Genomic DNA, 24,873 nt, shown 5'->3' on the forward strand with positions numbered 1-24,873 from the left:
GTCCTGGATCTCCAGGGGTGTGTGTAGGTCTGGAACTAAACTGTAGTGTTCTGGATCTGCAGGGGTGTGTGTAGGTCTGGAACTAAACTCTGTAATGTCCTAGATCTCCAGGGGTGTGTGTAGGTCTGGAACTAATCTCTGTAATGTCCTAGATCTCCAGGGGTGTGTGTAGGTCTGGAACTAAACTCTGTAGTGTCCTGGATCTCCAGGGGTGTGTGTAGGTCTGGAACTAAACTCTGTAGTGTCCTAGATCTCCAGGGGTGTGTGTAGGTCTGGAACTAAACTCTGTAGTGTCCTGGATCTCCAGGGGTGTGTGTAGGTCTGGAACTAAACTCTGTAGTGTCCTGGATCTCCAGGGGTGTGTGTAGGTCTGGAACTAAACTGTAGTGTTCTGGATCTCCAGGGGTGTGTGCAGGTGTGGATCTAAACTCTGTAGTGTCCTGGATCTCCAGGGGTGTGTGCAGGTGTGGATCTAAACTCTGTATTGTCCTGGATCTCCAGGGGTCTGTGTAGGTCTGGAACTAAACTCTGTAGTGTCCTGGATCTCCAGGGGTGGCGCCGAGCAACACCGATGCCACCGGGTCCTGAAGCAGTGACTCTTACTTTGCTCTCATCAGGTCTTGGTCTTTGAGGGCGGAGCCCTGCAGGTAGATGACCCTCTGCGCCCACAGCGGGATGTGCAGGACACGTCGCACCTGCACATCGATCTCAGCTGGACACAGGATCACCACGTAGTAGTCCTGCACCACACACACACACACACACACACACACACACACACACACACACACACACCTGAAGCCCAGCCTCCTCCCCTAGCCAGTCCTGCCGCTCCTTCGCCCCCCACATTACCAGTAGGTGAGTCAGCACTCAGAACTCAGCACTCAGGGGTTCTGAGTGCTGACTCACCTACTGGTAATGTGGGGGGCCACATTACCAGTAGGTGAGTCAGCACTCAGAACCCCTCATCTACCTCTCTGTTATCGTAAGGGGCTCTTAAGGAAGTGGTGGGTGGAATGGCGGCTGGGTGTGACGTGCGCCCTCGGAGTGTGTTTGGGTTAGCACAACAGAAATGCCGGGACTGACACCTCTACCTCCCAGACCCCCTGAACTGTCTACTCACATCAGTCCAGACCACAAAAAAGCAAACCCATCCCCTGAAAACATGCTTCAGTCCATTCAACATGAAGAACTGAGAATACACCATCACCTGTTTACTTCTGGAAACATACCCAGAGGGCAATGCCATTGAGAGAAGACCTGCTCTAGAAGATAAAATGGAACTTAGGCTGTTTCTCTAAGACAACGATCCATCTCGCCCACTCCCTGCATTTTAACAGCTTGCACATCCATTGTGTAAAATGTCACAAATGTGTTGTGTTCCTTTGTGGCAGTCACAAATATAAACACATCTGGGTTTGTGGCATGACGACGAATGTTTACATGATGGATGTGCTGGTATATCGCACAGGCCAGCAAGGTGATGGTTATGTTTGTTGCTCTGTGTCTTAGTGAGGTCTGATCGGACAGAAATAGATTTTCTGGAGCACAGTAAGACTGCTGGAGTCCTGGTGCATGAGATGTAGCTGCCTGACGCTGTTACTGGGGATTATCTCTACAGGACATAACTTTATACTTGGACACACACACACACTAGGCGGTCCAGTGCCAACGGCAAGAACACTACTGCTTCACTCTGCCCTCCTGAAATCGCCATTTTCTGATGGAGGGTGGGGTTTGAGGATTAAAAGGACCTAACTACAGGTACCTGTTGTGGGGGCATTGTGCATCTGAGATTGTTGGGTGCATGAGTCCAGGCTGTGCTACGTGACGGTTTCTACATGTAGCCTAATTATGATGTTGCAGACTCGTTTTGATTGCTCTCCTGGTTTTCTCTCCTGGTTTCAGTCCTCTCACCACACTAGGTAAGGCGTGCCATCCGTTGTATGCTTCTGGTTAGGTTGTCGATTGGTTAGGTAGGTTAAGTGTTTTATTTATTTGCTTTCTTTGGTCCACCGTCGGTCCACCCTTGCTGCTGGATGGGCAGGTTATTATGTCTAGCTGCATTTCAAATTCTGTTCATTGTTTGCCTGATATGTGTTTCAGCTCGTCTGTCCATTCAGTAGCTTGCAATGATCACCAATGATCGCCTTGTCAATTACTTTTGTTTTGTGTCTTTCTGCTTCCGGGGGGTGGGGGTCACACATAACACACACACACATATGCATGCACACTCACCTGCAGCCTGGGGTGAGCGAAGAACTCATTGAGGAAGTCCATGAGGAGATCTATCTTCAGGCAGCTGACGCAGAGTACGACGTGTTTCTCAGTCTGAGCTCTGTAGCGGCTGTAGTTGCCCCCCGACTTCTGTCTCTCCATCCACAGGAAGGCTAACTGCTCAAACTGGGGACATAATCACATCAGACACCAGCACATCAAACTGGGGACAGTGTCAAACCAGACACCAGCACATCAAACTGGGGACAATATCATAACAGATACCTGCATGTCAACCTGGAGACAATATCGAACCAGACATCGGCACTCAGACTGGGTACCAAGTCCAAGAAAACATAAACACATTAAACTTGGGACCAAATCAAACCAGATTCCAGCACATCAAACTATGTACACAATCAGATCAGACAAGGCCACATTGAATTGACCTCACGCAAATCCACCAGATTACAGTTGGACCAAAGAAGCAAAAGGACACAGGAAATGTCACTCCAGTGTCTGGAGGAGGCGAGAGCAGTAACACTGTTTGCTGTTGGAGAGTGTTTTTTGGGAGGAGGGGGTGGTTGAAACATGGTGCTGAGAGTTTGGCAATGTAAATGAGTGCCCATTTAAATATTCAGTGTACATAAATAATCTTAATCTTAATCTTAAATAATTTAAACAATCCACCTTCTATCAAGAAACAGTGGCAACAACGGTGAAATATTTTACAGTTATTTCCCACGATTCATTTCTTTAACTGGTAACATATTGCCACTTGTCCATTTCTGGAGTGTCAGCTTTCTAAAAACTTCCAGAGGGCATCACTGTCTGACCGTAGCATATGTTCACCCTTCATGTGCTGTGCACTCACTGACATATTTCATCTCTCCTTTAAGGCTAGTTCTTTATTAGCAGACTCAAAGATCTTTCATAATGCCCACAGAGAAGAAATGGGAAAATGGACTTCATGTTTTAATATACCACAATCTTAAAATAAGTAAATCTCAGACTGGGACTGAGAAGCCCCTACTATTTATTTAAAAAATTGAACTATAGTGTTGAAAATCCCTGTGTTTTATATGTGTACTGGCATACAATTTATATGATTTGTTACTGCACATTTCATTTGTAAACAGGTCTAACCCAGGAAATCCACAGCCCGCAAAATGCAGGAGAACGCTGAATGATGGAGCTCACTACCTCCCCAACGCTGCCCACTGTCACCCTGCGCCTGGGGTTCGGACTCCTCTTTATCGGCGGGGCAAGGTGTCCCCAGAGCTGTGTGGGTGCATGCACGTCAGAGGCGGTGACTACACTGAGGGATTTGGGGTATTAAAGGGTTCGTTAAGGGGGTCCAGGGGACGGATGCATGCGACAGTGTTTAGTGGAAAAGTGCGGAGGCGGGCCCGGATTAACGCATGCTTTGGGGATTTGGGAAGGTCTGCATACTGTAATGATACTGTAATAAAACACCGCAGCAGTGACTGCAAGACATGTCACGGGATACTGGGCGGGTCCACGAGACGGCGATAATTCACTTTGATTATTATGGGATGCAGTCTTGCAGGGTTTCACAGACAATCCCATTCATGCATCTATAATGGAGCCTAAACAAAACTCCACTGTCACCAACCAGCAGACCTAGAAGGCCCTGGATGAACTACATGGATTCAGTAAGGACAGCAGGTAGCAGTAAAGCAGGACACACACACGTGCTCACACGGACGGACATGTACGCGGATAATCCCACACACACACACACAGAAGCAGGCACGCCAAAGAAAACGTGGCTGGGGGTTGCCCCGTAATGGGCACGAGCGGTGGCTAAATGTCAGGTGGCGTTTGTGGATGAAAGTGGCTGAGGCAGAGCCACAGTGGCTGTACTTGGTCCCTGGAGACAGCGACCTGAGCTCACGCCGGCAGGGAAGCCCCTCCAGCACACATAAAAGCTCATGCCCTCCTCCACGTTTAGAAACAACGGTCCTGAAATGGGTGAGCTGCTGTGTGTGTGTGTGTGTGTGTGTGTGTGTGTGTGTGCGCGAGTGAACTGGTGAGAGACATCGAAGTGCACAAGTGTGAGGCTGTGTGTGTGAGAATTGTTGAGAGAAATATGCAGGTGTACATAAATGTATGACTAAGAGGTGTGTGTGTGTGTGTGTGTGTGTGTGTGTGTGTGTGTGTGTGTGTGTATATGTATGTGTGTATGTGTGTGTGTGTGTGATTTATGTGCATATTCCCCTCTGTCTGGAGAGTCACAACCTCACAGGGAGTCTGTGCTGTTTATGACGTGTGAGAGTGGGTGATTCATGTGTGACCGTGTGCAATTGTGTGTGTGTGTGTGTGTGTGCCCAATAGGGAGATAGGTGCAAGCCTTTAGGAAAGTATTATATGCATGTGTGTGTTTCAGTGTGTGTGCCTGAGTGTGAATGCGACCAGATGCTCAGATTCTCAGGGGTGCGGAAACATAAAAGCAACTCGCCTCATTTATGGCTTTCATTTGACGTGCGTGTCCAGATTGACTTACAGAAGAGCTTTGTAGTCTCTATCAAACACATACAGACACAAATACCCACCTCGACTCGTGTAACATCATATCCACATGCTAAGACCATAAAACATCTGAAAGCTCAAAGTACAGGGCGAAAAAAAAAGCAATTTCTTAACATGAGGATGCTAGCGGGGTACCTACAGGAAATCAAAACTAAACTAAAACAAGGTATATACCATGGCTGTTCCCCAGCGGATGTGTAAGTAGCAGTGTAAAACCACTATAGTTTGTGGGAAATGACTGCTTTGTGCCTTTACTCTGTGATTTGAACTAACAGATCAAACATAATCAAATTAATTGATGCAGGGCAGCAGCCCTGAGTGGAGGAAATCCATTAGTCATTTATTTGAACAAAGCCAGACAGGGCTTACAGTATGCAGCTCAGGTGTGGCAGGCACCAGGGGACGGAGATGCACGGCAGAGGCCGGAGGTGAGAGTGCACTGCGACGCACCTGGATGGGCAGCACGATGAGAGCCACGCAGATCATGATGACCACCAGGAGCTGCGAGGGCCAGATCTGTGGTGTGACGTCGCCAAAGCCCACTGTGGAGAAGGTGACCACGCAGAAATAGAGCGAGTCGAACAGAGTCAGGTTATTGCCCGCTCGCTCCAGATGCTGTATACCACAGATACTGAGAGAGAGAGAGAGAGGGAGGGATCTTAATGGAAAGATAAGCTCATGTGATGAAACTGACATGACTGCTTAAGTCGCAGCCATGGGGACTGGAGCAGGGAGGGGGAGCTGGGGTTGCTATGGCGCTGGGAGGTTGGTGCGATGGACCTGCTGAGTGTGTAGTGGATAACTGTAGGCTTGTACCACCGCAGTGATGCTGGGGGAGGTGCGCTTTTCACCTCGGATTGGTGAGTATTGACTCTTCGACACTGAGCACACACATGCGAAACCTCAACCACAAGCCGGTTGTACCGAGATAAGCGCCATTAACATACTGATGCACACACACACACACACGTAAATCCCTTAAACCTAGATCCATATTAAAATGGTGTTTAACCAGGCCTTTTTCTCTCCTTTTCTGCGCTTTCCAGCCATCTCTGCGTCTCCTTCTGTCTTATTTCTAACCTCTCCTTCACTCCTTTCTCTCTCTGTCCTTCTTTATTTTCATCTCTCCTCTTGCTCGCGCTTTCTCTTTTTATCTCTTCCTTTAGCTCTCTCCTTTCTCCCTTTATATCTCTCTCTCTCTCTATCCTGTTCTCCCAATTCTTTTTCTCTCTCTCTCTCTCTGTTCAACATTTGCCTTACAGGGCTTGCTGCTTCCCGTCCAATATTACCAACAGAATAATAATGGCGAGGATAATAATTACATACATATCGCTACTAACAACAATAACCTGGAAGCATGAGTCGTCCACCCAGCCGCTCCCCGGCGCTCCCCGCCCAGCCCCGCCCCTGCCCCGCCCCTGCCCCGCCCCCGCCCGTCTCTCACCAGGTGAAGATAAGGCAGAGCAGGGTGCTGATGAGGATCAGCACCTGGTTGAACATGGCTGAGTGCGTGCGCTGGATGGCTCTGTGCAGATCGTTCTGAAACGCACACACGCACGCAGGTACGACAGAGAGAGGACAGCAGAGGGTTACCGCGTGCACGCTGGGGCACACGAGCGGAACCACAAATGTCAGGAAAGCCAGCGTAATACTCCGAAAAAGACTTTCACCTTCCACAGACGGGAGGCTTACATGGAATTACAGACACAGAGGGAATGAACTAGAAACAGACAGAATCCGGACAGATATGCACTTCTAATATTATTAAAGGCTGTCACCGATGACTGATGTGTTATTAACAGGATAATCAATGCGAGCACTTTCATTTTATTCTAGCCCCCCCAACGGAGACACTCCACAGATTACATTTAGTGAATTTTCTGCAATCACGCTCATGAAATAAATGCATAAATTCATTAAAAAAAATTTCAATTAAAATAAATACAAATAATAAAAACAGCAGCTATGATTTTAGTGCCAGTACACAGCAGTTCTGGCAAATGTGCCCAATTTCAATTAGTCTCACGCAGTTATGATTGTACGTCAATTTTACTAATTTACACTTTGCACTAGGAGTCATCAACATGCGTTTTTTTCCCAAAAGAAAACTTGACAAAAATATAAATAAATAAACAGACGAGGAGCATTGCTCAGAGGAAAAAAAGCATCATGGGATTTTCTTCTTACAATCATGTTCTCCAGAGCGTGTTTGGCCAGCCAGCAGTTCAAAAAGACAGGGATGAACAGGTTTCGGAGAGAGGGCAAAATCACCTGTCAGAGCAAAGCATTTATTTAAGTTTTTGCGTTTCTTTATGGGCAAGAAAAATAGCACTCATAGTATTGACCTGACAGTGCAGGTATTCAACATAACCACATCTGTGTATTAAACACAGATTGTACAAGCAGTAAGTATCTGCAGTATATAAGCTTAAGTAAACATAAATATATATGTTATGAATATGGAAATACATAACACTCCATAATATCATAACAACACAAATACCTGCACAACTGGGTGTACATGCTACAATATTTGCAAATACCAATAACTTTCCATCTACTATTAAATACCATCATATATAGAAAACAAATTACATAGAATACTATACATACTATATGATATACATACTTTAAACTTTTCATAGATACTATATAATATACAGACTATAAACCTCGCCAATACTAATGATAAACATCTACATATTCATCTAATATTAATGAATATGTTAATTAATATCACAGCATTCACTCTTTATTACAGGCTCACATTCACTCATCACTAATGCCACTTTCACGCACTGGCTGGTGCACTGGGCAGCTATGCTGTGTGTGTGACGCGGACGAAGGCCTAGGACAAGCACTCACAGTGATCACGAAGGGAACTGCGCTGATCATCTCCAGGATGAATGGCACACGCAACACTTGCTCCCACACGTTGCCCTGGAAACACGCAGGAGGAGACACCGAGGGTCAGAGTGTACGCACGTGCGTGTGCACCATCGAGCAGTGGAAACAAGGCTGAAGAGGGAAGGACTCCAGGCGAGCTCCGTGGCCTGGGGCGGCGGGTCCACTCTGGGGGAGAGCAGTGCGGGCAGAGAGGGCCTGCTCGGTCCGGCAGAAATCAATATGCGAGAGGATTGCAGGGGGGACATGACTCGGCTGACTCCATTAATCATGAGGGGAATCCGCAGCCAACTTCAAAGGAGCTGTGAAACCCAAATAGGCGTGGCCTTCGCGGGCCTGGGGAGGACAGGCTACTTCCCTTCCTCTCTTATCCGCCCAGCACAAGGGCCCTCAGGAAACAAAGAGTGGGTTGGTACGCACATCTCCCTCTCATCCTCCCTCTCTCTCTCTTCCTTTATTCTCTGATCACAGCTCCTACATTGGAGAGAGGTTGCTAAGCAGTTGCACATGAAGATCACATGTACTGACTTTTAGAAACGAATTTCCTCTCTGAGTGCAGTACAGTATCTCTTTTTTCCCGATCCAACACGCTGAAATCAACTCATAAAGGTTTGGTGCATAATTGTGTGATGAGTGGAATAAAATGGGGTAGATTATCAGGGCTGCCAAACTGGGCCCACTGCCAGGACTTGGACAGAGCCTGCGAAATAGTGGCTTACAGCAAAGATCTTTACAGCCTAAGAGAGCGCGGAGCTACAGTACAGCCAGGGAGCAGATGGGGTTTGGCGTGTGTAGTGTGCTATGTGGTGTGTGTTTTGGGTGGCGTATTGTGGTGCGTAGTGTTCAGTGTGTGTTTTGTGTGGTGTGGTGTTCAGTCTGTTGTGTAGTGTGTGTTTTGGGTGGTGTAGTGTGGTGCGTAGTGTTCAGTCTGTATTTTGTGTAGTGTGGTGTGTGTTTTGGGTGGCGTAGTGTGGTGCGTAGTGCTCATTGTGTGTTTTGTGTGGTGTGGTGTTCAGCATGTGTAGTGTGGTGTTTGTTTTGGGTGCCATAGTGTGGTGTGTAGTGTTCAGTCTGTATTTTGTGTGGTGTGGTGTTCAGCGTGTGTTGTGTGTTTTGGGTGGCGTAGTGTGGTGCGTAGTGCTCATTGTGTGTTTTGTGTGGTGTGGTGTTCAGCATGTATTGTGTGGTGTGTGTTTTGGGTGGCATAGTGTGGTGTGGTGTTCAGTGTGTGGTGTTTGTTTTGCATGGCGTAGTGTGGTGCGTAGTGTTCAGTGTGTGTTTTGTGTGGTGTGGTGTTCAGCGTATGTTGTGTGTTTTGGGTGGCGTAGTGTGGTGCGTAGTGTTCAGTGTATGTTTTGTGTGGTGTTCAGCGTGTGTTTTGTGTGGTGTGGTGTTCAGCGTGTGTTGTGTGTTTTAGGTGGCGTAGTGTGGTGCGTAGTGCTCAGTGTGTGTTTTGTGCGGTGTGGTGTTCAGCGTGTGTTGTGTGTTTTAGGTGGCGTATGGTGTTCAGTGTGTGTTTTGTGTGGTGTGGTGTTCAGCGTGTGTTTGGTGTGGTGTAGTGTTCAGTGTGTGTAGTGTGGTGCGTAGTGTTCAGTGTGTGTTTTGTGTGGTGTGGTGTAGTGTTCAGTGTGTGTAGTGTGTGTGTGTTTTGGGTGGCATAGTGTGGTGCGTAGTGTTCAGTGTGTATTTTCTGTGGTGTGGTGTTCAGCATGTGTTTTAGGTGGCGAAGTGTGGTGCGTAGTGCTCAGTGTGTGTTTTGTGTGGTGTGGTGTTCAGCGTGTGTTTTGTGTGGTGTGGTGTTCAGTGTGTGGTGCGTAGTGTTCAGCGTGTGTTTTGTGTAGTGTGGTGTTCAGTGTGTGTTTTGTGTGGTGTGGTGTTCAGCGTGTGTTTTGTGTGGTGTGGTGTTCAGCGTGTGTTGTGTGTTTTAGGTGGCGTAGTGTGGTGTGTAGTATTCACTGTGTGTGTTGTGTGGTGTGGTGTTCAGTGTGTGTTTTGTGTGCTGTGGTGTTCAGCGTGTGTTGTGTGTGGTGTGGTGTTCAGTGTGTGTTTTGTGTGCTGTGGTGTTCAGCGTGTGTAGTGTGGTGTGGTGTTCAGCGTGTGTAGTGTGGTGTTTGTTTTGGGTGGCATAGTGTGGTGTGTAGTGTTCAGTCTGTATTTTGTGTAGTGTGGTGTGTGTTTTGGGTGGCGTAGTGTGGTGCGTAGTGCTCATTGTGTGTTTTGTGTGGTGTGGTGTTCAGCGTGTGTAGTGTGGTGTTTGTTTTGGGTGGCATAGTGTGGTGTGTAGTGTTCAGTCTGTATTTTGTATGGTGTGGTGTTCAGCGTGTGTTGTGTGTTTTGGGTGGCATAGTGTGGTGCGTAGTGCTCAGTGTGTGTTTTGTGTGGTGTGGTGTTCAGCATGTATTGTGTGGTGTGTGTTTTGGGTGGCATAGTGTGGTGTGGTGTTCAGTGTGTGGTGTTTGTTTTGCATGGCGTAGTGTGGTGCATAGTGTTCAGTGTGTGATTTGTGTGGTGCGTAGTGTTCAGTGTGTGTTTTGTGTGGTGTGGTGTTCAGCGTATGTTGTGTGTTTTGGGTGGCGTAGTGTGGTGCGTAGTGTTCAGTGTATGTTTTGTGTGGTGTTCAGCGTGTGTTTTGTGTGGTGTGGTGTTCAGCGTGTGTTGTGTGTTTTAGGTGGCGTAGTGTGGTGCGTAGTGCTCAGTGTGTGTTTTGTGCGGTGTGGTGTTCAGCGTGTGTTGTGTGTTTTAGGTGGCGTATAGTGTTCAGTGTGTGTTTTGTGTGGTGTGGTGTTCAGCGTGTGTTTGGTGTGGTGTAGTGTTCAGTGTGTGTAGTGTGGTACGTAGTGTTCAGTGTGTGTTTTGTGTGGTGTGGTGTAGTGTTCAGTGTGTGTAGTGTGTGTGTGTTTTGGGTGGCATAGTGTGGTGCGTAGTGTTCAGTGTGTATTTTCTGTGGTGTGGTGTTCAGCATGTGTTTTAGGTGGCGAAGTGTGGTGCGTAGTGCTCAGTGTGTGTTTTGTGTGGTGTGGTGTTCAGCGTGTGTTTTGTGTGGTGTGGTGTTCAGTGTGTGGTGCGTAGTGTTCAGCGTGTGCTTTGTGTAGTGTGGTGTTCAGTGTGTGTTTTGTGTGGTGTGGTGTTCAGCGTGTGTTTTGTGTGGTGTGGTGTTCAGCGTGTGTTGTGTGGTGTGGTGTTCAGCGTGTGTAGTGTGGTGTTTGTTTTGGGTGGCATAGTGTGGTGTGTAGTGTTCAGTCTGTATTTTGTGTAGTGTGGTGTGTGTTTTGGGTGGCGTAGTGTGGTGCGTAGTGCTCATTGTGTGTTTTGTGTGGTGTGGTGTTCAGCGTGTGTAGTGTGGTGTTTGTTTTGGGTGGCATAGTGTGGTGTGTAGTGTTCAGTCTGTATTTTGTGTGGTGTGGTGTTCAGCGTGTGTTGTGTGTTTTAGGTGGCGTAGTGTGGTGCGTAGTGCTCAGTGTGTGGTGCGCAGTGTTCAGCATGTGTTTTGTGTGGTGTTCAGCGTGTGTTGTGTGTGGTGTGGTGTTCAGTGTGTGGTGCGTAGTGCTCAGTGTGTGTTTTGTGTGGTGTGGTGTTCAGCGTGTGTTGTGTGTGGTGTGTTCAGCGTGTGTTGTGTGTGGTGTGGTGTTCAGTGTGTGTTTTGTGTGGTGTGGTGTTCAGCGTGTGTAGTGTGGTGTGGTGTTCAGCGTGTGTAGTGTGTTTTGGGTGGCATAGTGTGGTGCGTAGTGCTCAGTGTGTGTTTTGTGTGGTGTTCAGCGTATGCAGTGTGGTGTGTGTTTTTGGCGTAGTGTGGTGCGTAGTGCTCAGTGTGTGTTTTGTGTGGTGTGGTGTACAGTGTGTGTTTTGTGTGGTGCGTAGTGTTCAGTGTGTGTTTTGTGTGGTGTGGTGTTCAGCGTGTGTAGTGTTGTGTGTTTTAGGTGGCGTAGTGTGGTGCGTAGTGTTCAGCGTGTGTTTTGTGTGGTGTGGTGTTCAGCGTGTGTTTTGTGTGGTGTGGTGTGTTTTGTGTGGTGTGGTGTTCAGTGTGTGGTGCGTAGTGCTCAGCGTGTGTTTTGTGTGGTGTGGTGTAGAGCGTGTGTTTTGTGTGGTGTGGTGTGTTGTGTGTTTTAGGTAGTGTAGTGTGGTGCGTAGTGTTCAGCGTGTGTTGTGTGTGGTGTGGTGTTCAGCATGTGTTGTGTGTGGTGTGGTGTTCAGTGTGTGGTGCGTAGTGCTCAGTGTGTGTTGTGGTGTTCAGTGTGTGTTGTGTGTGGTGTGGTGTTCGGCGTGTGTTGTGTGTTTTAGGTAGTGTAGTGTGGTGCGTAGTGTTCAGCGTGTGTTGTGTGTGGTGTTGTGTGTGGTGTGGTGTTCAGCATGTGTTGTGTGTGGTGTGGTGTTCAGCGTGTGTTGTGTGTGGTGTGGTGTTCAGCGTGTGTTGTGTGTTTTAGGTAGTGTAGTGTGGTGCGTAGTGTTCAGCGTGTGTTGTGTGTGGTGTGGTGTTCAGCATGTGTTGTGTGTGGTGTGGTGTTCAGTGTGTGGTGCGTAGTGCTCAGTGTGTGTTGTGGTGTTCAGTGTGTGTTGTGTGTGGTGTGGTGTTCGGCGTGTGTTGTGTGTTTTAGGTAGTGTAGTGTGGTGCGTGGTGTTCAGCGTGTGTTGTGTGTGGTGTGGTGTTCAGCGTGTGTTGTGTGTTTTAGGTAGTGTAGTGTGGTGCGTAGTGTTCAGCGTGTGTTGTGTGTGGTGTGGTGTTCAGCATGTGTTGTGTGTGGTGTGGTGTTCAGTGTGTGGTGCGTAGTGCTCAGTGTGTGTTGTGGTGTTCAGCGTGTGTTGTGTGTGGTGTGGTGTTCAGCGTGTGTTGTGTGTTTTAGGTAGTGTAGTGTGGTGCGTAGTGTTCAGCGTGTGTTGTGTGTGGTGTGGTGTTCAGCGTGTGTTGTGTGTGGTGTGGTGTTCAGCGTGTGTTGTGTGTGGTGTGGTGTTCAGTGTGTGGTGCGTGGTGTTCAGCGTGTGTTGTGTGTGGTGTGGTGTTCAGTGTGTGGTGCGTAGTGTTCAGCGTGTGTTGTGTGTGGTGTGGTGTTCAGCGTGTGTTGTGTGTGGTGTGGTGTTCAGCGTGTGTTGTGTGTGGTGTGGTGTTCAGTGTGTGGTGCGTAGTGTTCAGCGTGTGTTGTGTGTGGTGTGGTGTTCAGCGTGTGTTGTGTGTGGTGTGGTGTTCAGTGTGTGGTGCGTAGTGTTCAGCGTGTGTTGTGTGTGGTGTGGTGTTCAGCGTGTGTTGCTCACCTTGTAGCTGAGATACAGAAGCAACATGGTCTCTGAGAAGCTGATGAGGGCCACAAGCACCTGATGAGAGAGAAACAGAGAGAGAGGATGGAGGAAGAGGGGAAAGGGAGAAGAGACAAAGGAAGAGAAAGAGATAGATGAAAGCAGATTGAGTGGGAATGGGCAGAAACAGGAAATGAGCCTAATGAAAAAGATGACCAGCACGAGTAAAGAACAGCAGTGGCACCTTTATGTGCGTTATGTGTGTCTGTTTGTACAGGTTGGTGCAATATGACTTCTCTGTGATTCTGTACAATTTGCCCCCTTTTCTGTGTGTTTTGGCATAAAAGGTTAATTGGTCTGACCTGTAGTGCCCAGAGCGGCAGAGGTCGGTTCACCCAGATAATAAGGGACCTGATGGCACAGGGCCGTCACCGTGGTGACACGCAGGGAGAAAAGAACAGCATGTTAGCAGAGCTCAGGTAGCAGCGAGGAGCCAAACTCATCACACAGGTCAGCAGTTTCACAGCAACAAATATAAATAAATGACAGCGCGCTCCCAGTGCACCGAAGTTCACAAACAGAATCAACACTCTGAACAGCATGAAGAAGCACGCAAACGTTTATGTTCACACTGATCATTAACAACCAGATTGAAGTCCCACTGTAAAGCAGACCAACTGTACATAGACCATGACAAATTTGTAACATAACAGTGAACACAAATGGATTTTCAAAAAAACCCTTATTTTGGCTAAATGACATTTTCTCATTTTTAAGTTCAATCCATTTTCAGTGCTTTAGGGATGTTCCCTGGGCGCAGATCTAAACGTTAAGAGCAGACTCAAATTGACTCGCCGTTAATTCCGCCAAACAAATGAGGTCATAATGGTGTAACACACCAAAGTGCAGCGTGAGAAACAGCGTGAAGGGTTATGACTGAATGAGCACACACACACACACACACACACAAACAGAAGCACACTCCCTTTTTAAATTCACCACACGACAGAGAAAATATTGTCTAAATATAGGCTTTCATTATCGTATTTGAAGCCCCGCCTCTTGCTCTTTGGCTGTCGATAAATCAATACTACAGTAGGATCGAGACAGAACAAAGCTGGAGGCGAGCGGCTCCGCCCGCTGCTCATATGGTTTCATTAATTCAGAGCCGTGTGTAGGAGACAGTGCTGACAATGATGCGTGGACAACGTATTATTATTGCTGTGTAATGGGCCAGAGCCACAAGGTCCGCTGATGCGCTCCGGATCGATACCGTCCTGTTTTGCCCTCGTAAAATGAGATGGCCGATCGGAGTGGCGACCCCTCCGGCCGCTTGGTTTCCAGTTGTTGGAGGCACTCACCAGTCGAAGTGGCTTCTGTTCTGGGTCGAGGCGTTCTGTCGGAGACAACCTGGGCTATACACGCATACAGAAAAAGGAAGAAAGGACCAGCGGTTAGCATTCAGTATTGCTACAAAAAGAGACATCCATCAGTTCCATACCACTCTCTTCACCTTGCCCGTCCCCGGACCCCTAGTCCAGCGCTGTCTGTCCCCCGACCCCTAGTCCAGCACTGTGTCTGTCCCCCGACCCCTAGTCCAGTACTGTCTGTCCCCCGACCCCTAGTCCAGTACTGTGTCAGTCCCTCGATCCCTAGTCCAGCGCTGTCTGTCCCCCGACCCCTAGTCCAGCACTGTGTCTGTCCCCCGACCCCTAGTCCAGCACTGTGTCTGTCCCCCGACCCCTAGTTCAGCACTGTGTCAGTCCCTCGATCCCTCGTCCAGCGCTGTCTGTCCCCCGACCCCTAGTCCAGCACTGTGTCTGTCCCCCGACCCCTAGTCCAGCACTGTGTCTGTCCCCCGACCCCTAGTCCAGCACTGTGTCAGTCCCTCGATCCCTCGTCCAGCGCTGTCGGTCCCCCGACCCCTAGTCCAGCACTGTGTCAGTCCCCTGACCCCTAGTCCAGCACTGTGTCTGTCCCTTGACCCCTAGTCCAGCACTGTGTCTGTCCCTTGACCCCTCGTCCAGCACTGTGTCTGTGCCTTGACCCCTAGTCCAGCACTGTGTCTGTGCCTTGACCCCTAGTCCAGCACTGTGTCTGTCCCCTGACCCCTAGTCCAGCACTGTGTCAGTCCCCTGACCCCTAGTCCAGCACTGTGTCTGTCCCTCAACCCCTAGTCCAGCACTGTGTCTGTCCCCTGACCTCTAGTCCAGCACTGTCTGTCCCTTGACCCCTAGTCCAGCACTATCTGTCCCCTGACCCCTAGTCCAGCACTGTCTGTCCCCCGACCCCTAGACCAGCATCTTTCACTGTAACTGTCTCCTTGTTCTTCTGTTTACTTTTGCCCTCATGCTGGTCTGTGCTCATGTGTAGGCTCATCTTTCTCTCTGTCTTTCTCTCTCTCTCTCTCTCTCTCTCTCTCTCTCTCTCTCTCTCACTCACTCCCTCGTTCGCACGCCAGCAGATTGGTTTCCTCCGTAAGTGAGACTCTGCCCTCCCATGCACATGGCTCTCTCCTCTCTCTCTCTCTCTCTCTCTCTCTCTCTCTTGCACACACCATTCTCAGCAGGTCCTATTTGACTTCGTGGGGTTATGCAGGTCCAGATTGTGAAGGCTCACAGTACTACACAGTTAAGGTTTTTTTTTTTCTCCACTCCAACACATCCACCTCAAAAACTACTGAGCCCTTCCACTCACTTGTGTTTCAGAGCTGCAAAAGCTAAACTGTGTGCTGCATGTACATCCATATACACCAGCTGCAGAATTCAGGTCCAACTGTTCGATAATACACTGACCCTGCACTCAGATAGTACTGAGCACTGAGTAAACAATTTCTAAACTATTGTTAGTGTAACTGTTTCTTTTTTTTTAGAGCAATCATAGTTTTGAAATATTGTAGTAGTAACCTGATTGAGTGTTTTCTGAGTAAAGTAATGCTACGTTCCGTGCTACCGAGCTGTGTCTGTGTACTGGATCTAAGCTCTATGACACGGTGGGTCTCCAGGAGTGAGGCTCAGGTGCTCTCCAGTCGGTGTGCCTCCTCACCAGTCTCTCTGCTCATGCGGATCGTCCAGCAGGACCCGCACGATGTAGAGCAGGCAGCTCACCACCTTCAGGAAGAAGTTGAAGAGGCGCACTCTCAGACCTGCAGACAAGAGCTCAGGTCAATGACCCAGGGGGGATGACGAGGGCGTCTGCACGGGAGCAGGGGGTGGAGGACCGAAAGCACGGGAGCACGGGACAGAAAGAAACAGCAAAACCCAAAAAGCAAACAAAAAAAACACCACCAGCAGCACCACCCACAGCAGTCAGAGCACAGCGCGCTGTCAACGGGCGGAGGGCAACTCACTGGATCTTTGGTTTTTGATGAAGAACAGCTTCAGGCGTTCCTTGAACGTGTTTTCATTCACATAGAACTCCACCTGAACTCTGGAGGAGAGCAGCGATGGAACAATCCCACACAAAATGAGGAAGGGGGGGGGGGATGAGGAAGAAGAGACAGAAGGGTTAGCTTACTGTTTGTCTGTGTGTGTGTGTGTATGTGTGTGTGTGTGTGTTTGTGAGGGACAGTTATTATGGTAAATGAGTAAATCAGGTAGCAGTGTGTATATATGGGGAATGTCTTTGTGCATGTGAATATGCATTGATTCAAGGCTAATGGCTTTGAGAGGAAGTGATGCCTTCTCTGGTCCTGGCCAGCCAGCGCGTGCCGGTCTCGCTACTCCAGCAAAAGGGACAAATTCCCTCCTGGTGCTCGGGCCGCTCAGGGAAGCCACGATTACCGCCTTCACTCCCCTACACAGAACCCTCTACAGGGGGATTAGCACATTTCACGAGAGGAAGCAGAGGGAGGGCCACGGTGGTGTGTGCACAAGCCCACGCACGCCCACACACAGACAGAGCGAGGTTTCCGAGCTCTTTTCTCAAGTACCCCCCAGGCTAGATGAGCTGGGATTGGACAGGAACACAGGACTCCTCTGATCATCTTTGTCCCTGTTCTGATCCCTGGAGCTACAGCCGAGGTCCGCACACGGCTGGCGACTGGACGAGCTCTCCTTCCGCCCTTCAAAGCCCTGCACGGGGAGCAAGGAGGAAACTAACACAAAGGAGGAAGACGGAGGAGCGCGGGCTCCCTGCCTCCTTCCACCTCCCTGCCTCCCATGCGGTGGCGGCTGAAAAGCGAGAGGCGGAAGCGCTAATCCAGTTTCGTGGACCACCAGGGATCTCAGCGCTCCCGTGACCCTGGCGGAGCGGCCTGCCTTACCACGGCCTCCCTGCTCCCCGCGCCACGTTGCTATGGTGACGGTGAGCACGCGCTAGCGCGCGTTTATGCATGGTGCTAGCAGAGCCAAGTCAGGGGTCGTGGATGAATCTGCTTTCCTTTAATTAGCCCCGCCCCCCGCACCATGCAGGGCTCTGGGGGCGGCGGGGCCAGTCAGAGCGGAGCCGCTGACCCTTTCAATGAGCAACTCGTCAGCTAAAGATTAATCGCTAGTGCTACGCCACTGAGGACAATGATGTAGCTGGCTTCTCAATTCGACTGTGTGTGTGTGTGTGTGTGTGTGTGTGTGTGTGCGAGAGAGAGAGAGAGGAAACAAAAGGAGCTCAAAAAGGTTTATTAGCTGGACAAGAAGTCAAATCTAAACAGCGCAAGAGACGCCGCTGCTCCTGGGTCCTAGTGCACACGTTGTCATTGGTCCCTCAGCTGCACACAGAGAGCGTTAACCTCAGCCTTCACCAGCTCGTCATTACCGTGCCAATTTATTTGTGGCTAATTACCTGTGAAGCATGACTGTTCTTGGTCCGAGACCAGCATCAGAGTTAAAACGGGTAAATAAACGTTTTGATTAAGCACGCAGCTCGCCGGTCCGATGGTCTTAAGGGGCTGCCATAATTACAACTAATTATGGTAATCGGCCTCTGAAGCAGAATCTTTCCCAGGACGGTGCCATGTCATGGATCACAGGCACCTGCAGCTGCTGCGTTAACACCAGGGAAACAACACCAGCTTGGTTTTGTTGTTCAGTGTTATTCAGTCTTATTATTTTTGCAGCCAAACTGCATCAGGCTCTGACTGGTTCTAACAGAAACAAGGTCGCAAACTCTTGTGGGGGAGTACATGTCCCATAGTCCTGTGCCCCACAGAATGCCATAACCCCAGGCACCAGCTGTGGCCAGGGGGTTGGGATGTGTCTCTGCAGTGTCTCTGTATTAAACAGCCTTCGCTCCTTTTCACAACTGATCTGCTCGCTTCTGTCTTCACCCCTGAGCACCATTACCAGTGTTTTCTTTCCTCTTCAGTCATTGGTCAACTGCACACGCCCCCCAGTGCCTCCCGTCCCCCAGTGCCTCCGACCTGCGGCGTGTTCTGGCCCCGCCCACAGGGAAGCCCTTTCGAACATTGCTTCACCCCTGTCACACTCTCCAGTAGACGCTTTTCCACTTGAGAAGCCAACGACGGCGCACTCCCGGGGTGCGAATATTGCCCGTTAAAACATTTTTTAAAAATTGAGCTGTGGAACAGATAATGCAGGCGACTTGTTAGCTGCGGGTAAAAATTGGTGGAAAAGGTATTAAAAACACACGAAACTCATTAACTCCACATGGCGACACACGGCACTGCACGCCTGCAAGAACCAGGGGAGAAAGTGGCTCTGTGGGTCGAATTGAAAATATAGTGTAATGGTCTGCAGCAACAATTTGCCAAGAATAAACGCTGCTGTGTTTGGCTGTCTGTGGCAGTGGAGAGCGACATGTGGAGATGGTCACAGGGAGACACAGAGAGAGAGAGAGAGAGAGAAAGTGCACAAGAAGACTGGCTAGCTATGTTGTTATTTAACAGAAGCAAGGTGACTGAAAAGCAATGTACCAAGCATAATCTGAGTTAGCTTTATATTTATAGTGTTTCAGAAACTTTTAATGATGAACTATCAAGCTTTATCGTGTTTTTATGTCTTTTAGTTTTGTTCCATTAAAACAAAATTGGCAGTTGAAAGACATAAAAGACCTTTATACTGGCCGAAATAATATTAACGATGATGGGACTGAATGTTCTCTCAAATCATCTGTCTTAATGAGACCATAATGTTCTGTACCACTACCCATAGATTTGGAGAGAGAGAGAGAGAGAGAGAGAGAGAGAGAGAGAGAAATCCAACCAAACATATTTGCAGAATGGCCGAAAACAGCAAATCTGTGTCTCTCTGTAGGCTTGAGGCAACACAGTTTTGGGGTAGTAAACTGCATTTCTAGTCATGGTACCTCTAGACCACCAGTCACATTCTACAGCGAGACGCACACACTCGGACTCGGCCTACATACCACCACAGCAGGAGTTTTGTTTAGCGTTAAACCTCTTGATGCTACTTGCGCCATTATTTACTAAGAGCCCTCCACAGGCTGCTGGAGAGGTGTTTTTGCCTCTCTCTTCTTTAAACATGCACCTGAACATTTGTATGGATGTGATGAGAAACAACAGAGGTGGGCAAAATAACACTTTCTTCTCTATAGTCAGCCTGCTGCTTTTGTTTTGCTTTCAAGTGTGTCGTTATTCTTTAACTGAGTGGTGCACTCACAAACCCCATTAGAGACGAATAAGCACAAACGCCTTGCTCGTGGAATTGATGACGGCCCACGATGCACCACTCCAACATGCACCGAGCGGCAGGGGAGACAAAGACAAAAACACACACACACACACACACACACACAGCTACACACACACACACACACACCTACACACACACACACACACACCTACACACACACACACACACCTACACACACAAACACACACAAACACACACACACACAAACACACACACACACACACACATACACACACACCTACACACACACAAACACACACACACACACACACACACACACACACACACCAGCTCAATAAGACACGAATTACGGCAATTCAGTAAGATACACAGTATGTACCACAAGCAGACAAACAAAATTACCCTTACAACACACCCACTCATTTACACACACACACACACACACACATACACACACACACACAAACACACACCTCTACTATCCAGCCGCTGAAGGTTTATGAACAGCCAGCTTTTCTATAGCCAGAACGACATGACCCTGACCTAGAAATATGCGGTGGCTTTTCAGCTGGCGAATACGGGGTGGGGGTGTGTAATAAGCGCTGCTCTCAGAACCCAAGGGCCCTGTCGTTCTTTCAGCCGAACAATACGCTCCTCGGTCCTGCTTCTCCACTGGCCCAGGCCTGCACAAACGCCCTCTTTCTTCTGTGGACCCCTCAACTTCGCTTCTGAGCCCCCCACTGCTCTGGCCCGGCGAGACAGCGAGGTCTGGATGCCTCACACACGTTCACAGACACGAACCTCTGGCAAGCGGCCAAAGACAACTGCGAATGCAGGCGGCGATGAATAATTAGGCTCAGGTCTGGATCATATCCGGCTGTATCGACATGACTGGAAAACCGTTGGCTTCTTCATCTGCCTCTCTGCATAGAGATGAGACGCACTGTGACTGATGGAGATGTCCATCACAATGTTCTCATGCACCCTTGCTCATGCCAGACCACTGAAATAAACATAATCACTTACCAGAGGCATATTACACCCTCTGTCACTAAGTAAATTTACTGTTATAGTGGGGCCCTCTGTCAGTAAGTAAATTTACTGTTATAATGGGGCCCTCTGTCAGTAAGTAAATGATTGCTATAGTGGGGCCCTCTGTCATTAAGTAATGACTGTTATAATGGGGCCCTCTGTCAGTAAGTAAATGACTGCTATAGTGGGGCCCTCTGTCACTAAGTAAATTTACTGTTATAATGGGGCCCTCTGTCAGTAAGTAAATTCACTGTTATAATGGGGCCCTCTGTCAGTAAGTAAATGATTGCTATAGTGGGGCCCTCTGTCAGTAAGTAATGACTGTTATAATGGGGCCCTCTGTCAGTAAGTAAATGATTGCTATAGTGGGGCCCTCTGTCAGTAAGTAATGACTGTTATAATGGGGCCCTCTGTCAGTAAGTAAATGATTGCTATAGTGGGGCCCTCTGTCACTAAGTAAATGACTGTTATAATGGGGCCCTCTGTCAGTAAATAAATTCACTGTTATAATGGGGCCCTCTGTCAGTAAGTAAATGACTGTTATAATGGGGCCCTCTGTCAGTAAGTAATGACTGTTATAATGGGGCCCCTGTCAGTAAGTAAATGACTGCAATAGTGGGGCCCCTGTCAGTAAGTAAATGTGAGCACTAGCCTTTTGCTCAAACTCCAGATTTGGGTGACAAGTTTTCCGGACTCAAATCAGCAGTCCTGCCACACCTGCTGGCTCTGTCTCCCAACTAACTGTCCATCACATCCTCCAGAAAACACCCTGCACTCTGCTCCCTCATTTCATCCTAAGTTGTTTAACCCTTGGTCGAATCTCGATCTGTAAGAGGCAATTTAATTGGATGATGGGCCTAATGAACACCTGACATGTCAGCACCTCATTGGCCCCTCACACACAGCCTGTCCTTAGAATAATTCTGCTTCCACAGAATTGTGTTGTCTGTGTCTGTCTCTTCCTGCAGGGCATTGCCTGTGCACCTGACATTTCCTCGGACATAAATAAGTGCCACTCCTGTAGACAGACCGCCGGACCGCTGATTTTCCCAAACGTCCAACCCACCGCCGAGCGCCTTGCGGTCCTTGACCCCGAGACTGTTCTAGCGTTCCCTGAACCCTAAAAGCTGCTGAGAGCCAAATGAAATTCCGGTGGTGTGCCGGCCTAATGCAATTAAGGAGCAGGGGAGATCCAGGCGTTGCAGGCTGCCGGAGAGAGCCGCACGGTGTGGCGCGGCGTCGTGTATCACTCCGCTGCATACACCACTTTGTTGCATATCTCTCTGCCACAGCAGAAAGAGAGCCTCGCACCACTCAGACTCGCCTTAGGCCTCTCCTACATCGCCAAACACGGAATAACAATCAGGTAAGAAACGATTTCTGCTCTCTGTGTGAGGGCATCAGTATGGCAGGCGCAGGAACGAAGAGCATACACAACACAACGCTAAAGGAAACCATCACGTGCGGGTAGAGCCTGGTCGGATAAGCAGATTCTGGTTCACCTGGTTCCATTTCATTTGCACGGGGCATTTCTGCCATGGACGCAATCACACAGTCACTTCACACTTAGAAATAAAAGCTCAATTCTTCCCGTGCCTGAAGTCAGTGGTTTGTTTTGTTTATTTCTCCAGAACTTTGGCTGAATCACCATTGTTTACCACCCAAGTACAGACAAAGCATCTCAGAACTCCCTGGAAACCACTTTGCCAAATGTCCAAATTTAGGGCTTTGTGCCAAATAGTTATTACAGACAGATATGTCAGGGAGGCTGAGAACTAGCAAGTGCAATACTGTATCAGCAAAGAATTTTTCCACTCCAATAAAGTTCTGTGGTGAAACATGCCCAGCAGGGCACTCGGGGCTGTGTGATCCCACACAACACGTTCTGCACGTCAGCTCAGGGACTGAGGACTGAGCATGGAGCTGTGTGTCTGTCCCACCTGCTCTGTCTTTCCAGCCAGCGATAGTCACTGTACATTTCCCAGGATCACTGTCTCCTGGCACTCCACAAGCCCCTAATCTCTTTAAGGCCTAAAGCATCTTCCGGGAAAGACCATCGCAGTGTATTCAGCAGGGAGAGACCCTCCCTAACATCTCCTGTGTCTCCCTGCCTCGCTCCCTCTTAAAAATATTGCACAGTTAAGGGTTTATCGCAGTTGGTGCCAATTATAAACACATACTAATTAAGATGCATGGAAACTGTGTTTACCATAACTTTGATTAAAAATTTTTTTAAAAAACACAAACACATTTAGAGTGTTAAGATAGTTATTTGCATGCTTCAGATATTCCCTCTGAATGTGACAATCTTCCTTTCTCATCTTAACAAATGAAACCACTGCCTCCCAAACGCTGTTTACTTCACCTCGGCTGTAGCAAATGGCAAAAATAAACAAACAAACAAGCAAACAATTTAAAAAAAAGAGAGCGAGAGAGAACAATAACATAACGACAAGCAACATCTGCCGTGTGCAGACGCGGAGCTGGACGACTGCCGCCAGAGCTGCTTCTCCACTCAGTGAGCGTGGAGCTTCAGTGCGAGCAAGCCAGAGGAAGGGACCACTACTTCTCGACAGCTCCGTCAGTTACGGAGGTTTCCTGATTGCGGGGACGGCGGACACTCCGACCAAATGACGCATCGGGAGAGGGGGTGACAGAACAAGGGAAGACTGAGAGCCAGTGCTGACGGACAGTAAGAGGTTCGGTGTGTAAGACTGGAGACTGGCGGATAGTGTTTGGAGACGCATGAGCTCAGTCAGACTCGCGATACCCAGCGGTTCTGCTCAGCGCCTACTGATTAGCCCATGATAGCGCATTAATGTGACTACACAGATGCAGTCCAGCCTAAAATACCCTGCATTGTCCTCGAGCTGTCTCCCTCCAGACTTTATTCTGAGTAGGTTTATTTAAAAGCTGACCCCCGCCACCATCTTTTGAAAGCTTATCATAACCCTGTAGGAGATTTGAAATGGACTCTTTTTTTGTGTCAGCAGCCACCCTTAGACCTTTGGCTGATTCTGTAAGAATAACAGCAGCTGACTGTACCAGTAGCCAAAGGTCCCATGTATGAGCAATGAGGACAACAGCAGCAAACAAAAAAAAGAGATCACTTAACAAACCCGTTCAGCTGTTATTTCATCATACGCCGATGATCAGATTTTGTCTGATCACCTGAGTTGTTGACAGCACCTTCAGCGTGGCCCAGCCATAGTGAACAGCTGATCTGATCAACCCTTCGCTGCTGAGGGGCCGAGTTTGACTCTGGCATCTGCAGCCCAGGATCCTGCTCGAGATACAGGGGCAGCTGGAAAACGACTCCCCCGAGAGGGACGGAGGACGTGCCCGGCCCAGACGAGAGGTCCTCGGCTCGACAGTCCGATCGGCACTGCATGCAAAGACGCTACAGTTTTCCCTTGGCTGTAAAAATCGCCCCGGACACGGAAGCCACGAACGTGAGAATGTGATCCCCAGCACAGCGACCCCGGGGCCCGACCGGGGTCATGCCCGGACGTTTGTGGGGTGACGAACTCACACTTGGACCCATCCTCCAGCCCGCATGCTGAACGGACGAATCTAATAAATCTCATTGGCACTCAGAGTCCATTTAAGGTGAGTCAAGTCGAGCTCTTCCAAATCTTTTCAAGCGAAACGAATCGGCAGCGTTTCACTGACAGGCTAACGGCGGGTAATTGCAGGGGTCAGGGGAGAGGGGGCCAATTTCTCCCACCACAGAGGGCTTTTTTTGGCGCCCGGAGGACGACAGCTCTTCAGGCCGAGCTGGGGAGCGGGCTGAGTACACGCTTCAGGGCGGAGAGGCACTTCATCTACTCGTCCAGTCAGGGACAGCGCGGGAGCTGAGGGGAGCGATGGGAAAGAGGGTTTCCTTTCTGCGGATCATGCTGGGATTGGAGAAGAGATGAGGAGGATATGAGGAGTGCGCTTGAGGCGAGAGGAGGAGCGCGGCGTCCATGAGCGTGCCTACTCCGATTGTGCTGTGTGTGTGCGTGCGGGCGTAGGAGTGTGCGGCGGAGCATGCGCGTGGGATAAGGAAGAAGTCATTTAGCGTGGAGATTAATCAAGCAGAAAAATGCATGCTGGACGAGAAGCCCCCCCCAGCGGACCCCAAATGGACCTGTCCGTCAGAATTAACCAGTGCGCCACCGTCTCCCGCACTTTGCCTGCGGGCAGTTAACGCGTAGCTCAATAGCTGGAACCACAGCATCTCGCCGCGGAGTGCTAGTGAGCTAGCTGCCTCGTGCAGCAACCACCCCCAACTCGTTTTGCTACCAGGAAGCTGAGGGGGTGGAAGCACTCCAGTGCAGATCAAACGGCAGAGCTTCCAGCATCTCTGTGGAACAACAAAGGAGAGAGA

General features: G+C 49.2%; 1 protein-coding gene across 1 annotated transcript in view; it reads right to left on the reverse strand.

Annotated features, from left to right (window-relative positions):
* The window catches only part of kcnt2b (potassium sodium-activated channel subfamily T member 2b), a 47,876-nt gene that overhangs the window by 20,903 nt on the left and 2,100 nt on the right, over window positions 1-24,873 (reverse strand). The window contains exons 2-12 of the mRNA XM_035525338.2: window positions 16,250-16,329; window positions 15,946-16,045; window positions 14,262-14,315; window positions 13,263-13,311; window positions 12,919-12,978; window positions 7,636-7,710; window positions 6,958-7,041; window positions 6,215-6,309; window positions 5,221-5,401; window positions 2,239-2,403; window positions 604-740 (exon numbers count right to left, since the gene is read on the reverse strand). Of these exons, the coding sequence (XP_035381231.1) occupies window positions 604-740; window positions 2,239-2,403; window positions 5,221-5,401; window positions 6,215-6,309; window positions 6,958-7,041; window positions 7,636-7,710; window positions 12,919-12,978; window positions 13,263-13,311; window positions 14,262-14,315; window positions 15,946-16,045; window positions 16,250-16,329 (1,080 nt within the window). The remainder of the gene's footprint in view (window positions 1-603; window positions 741-2,238; window positions 2,404-5,220; window positions 5,402-6,214; window positions 6,310-6,957; window positions 7,042-7,635; window positions 7,711-12,918; window positions 12,979-13,262; window positions 13,312-14,261; window positions 14,316-15,945; window positions 16,046-16,249; window positions 16,330-24,873) is intronic.

This window comes from Electrophorus electricus, chromosome 6 (assembly GCF_041902795.1).
Source record: "Electrophorus electricus isolate QZ-2024a chromosome 6, ASM4190279v1, whole genome shotgun sequence".
NCBI lineage: Eukaryota > Metazoa > Chordata > Actinopteri > Gymnotiformes > Gymnotidae > Electrophorus > Electrophorus electricus.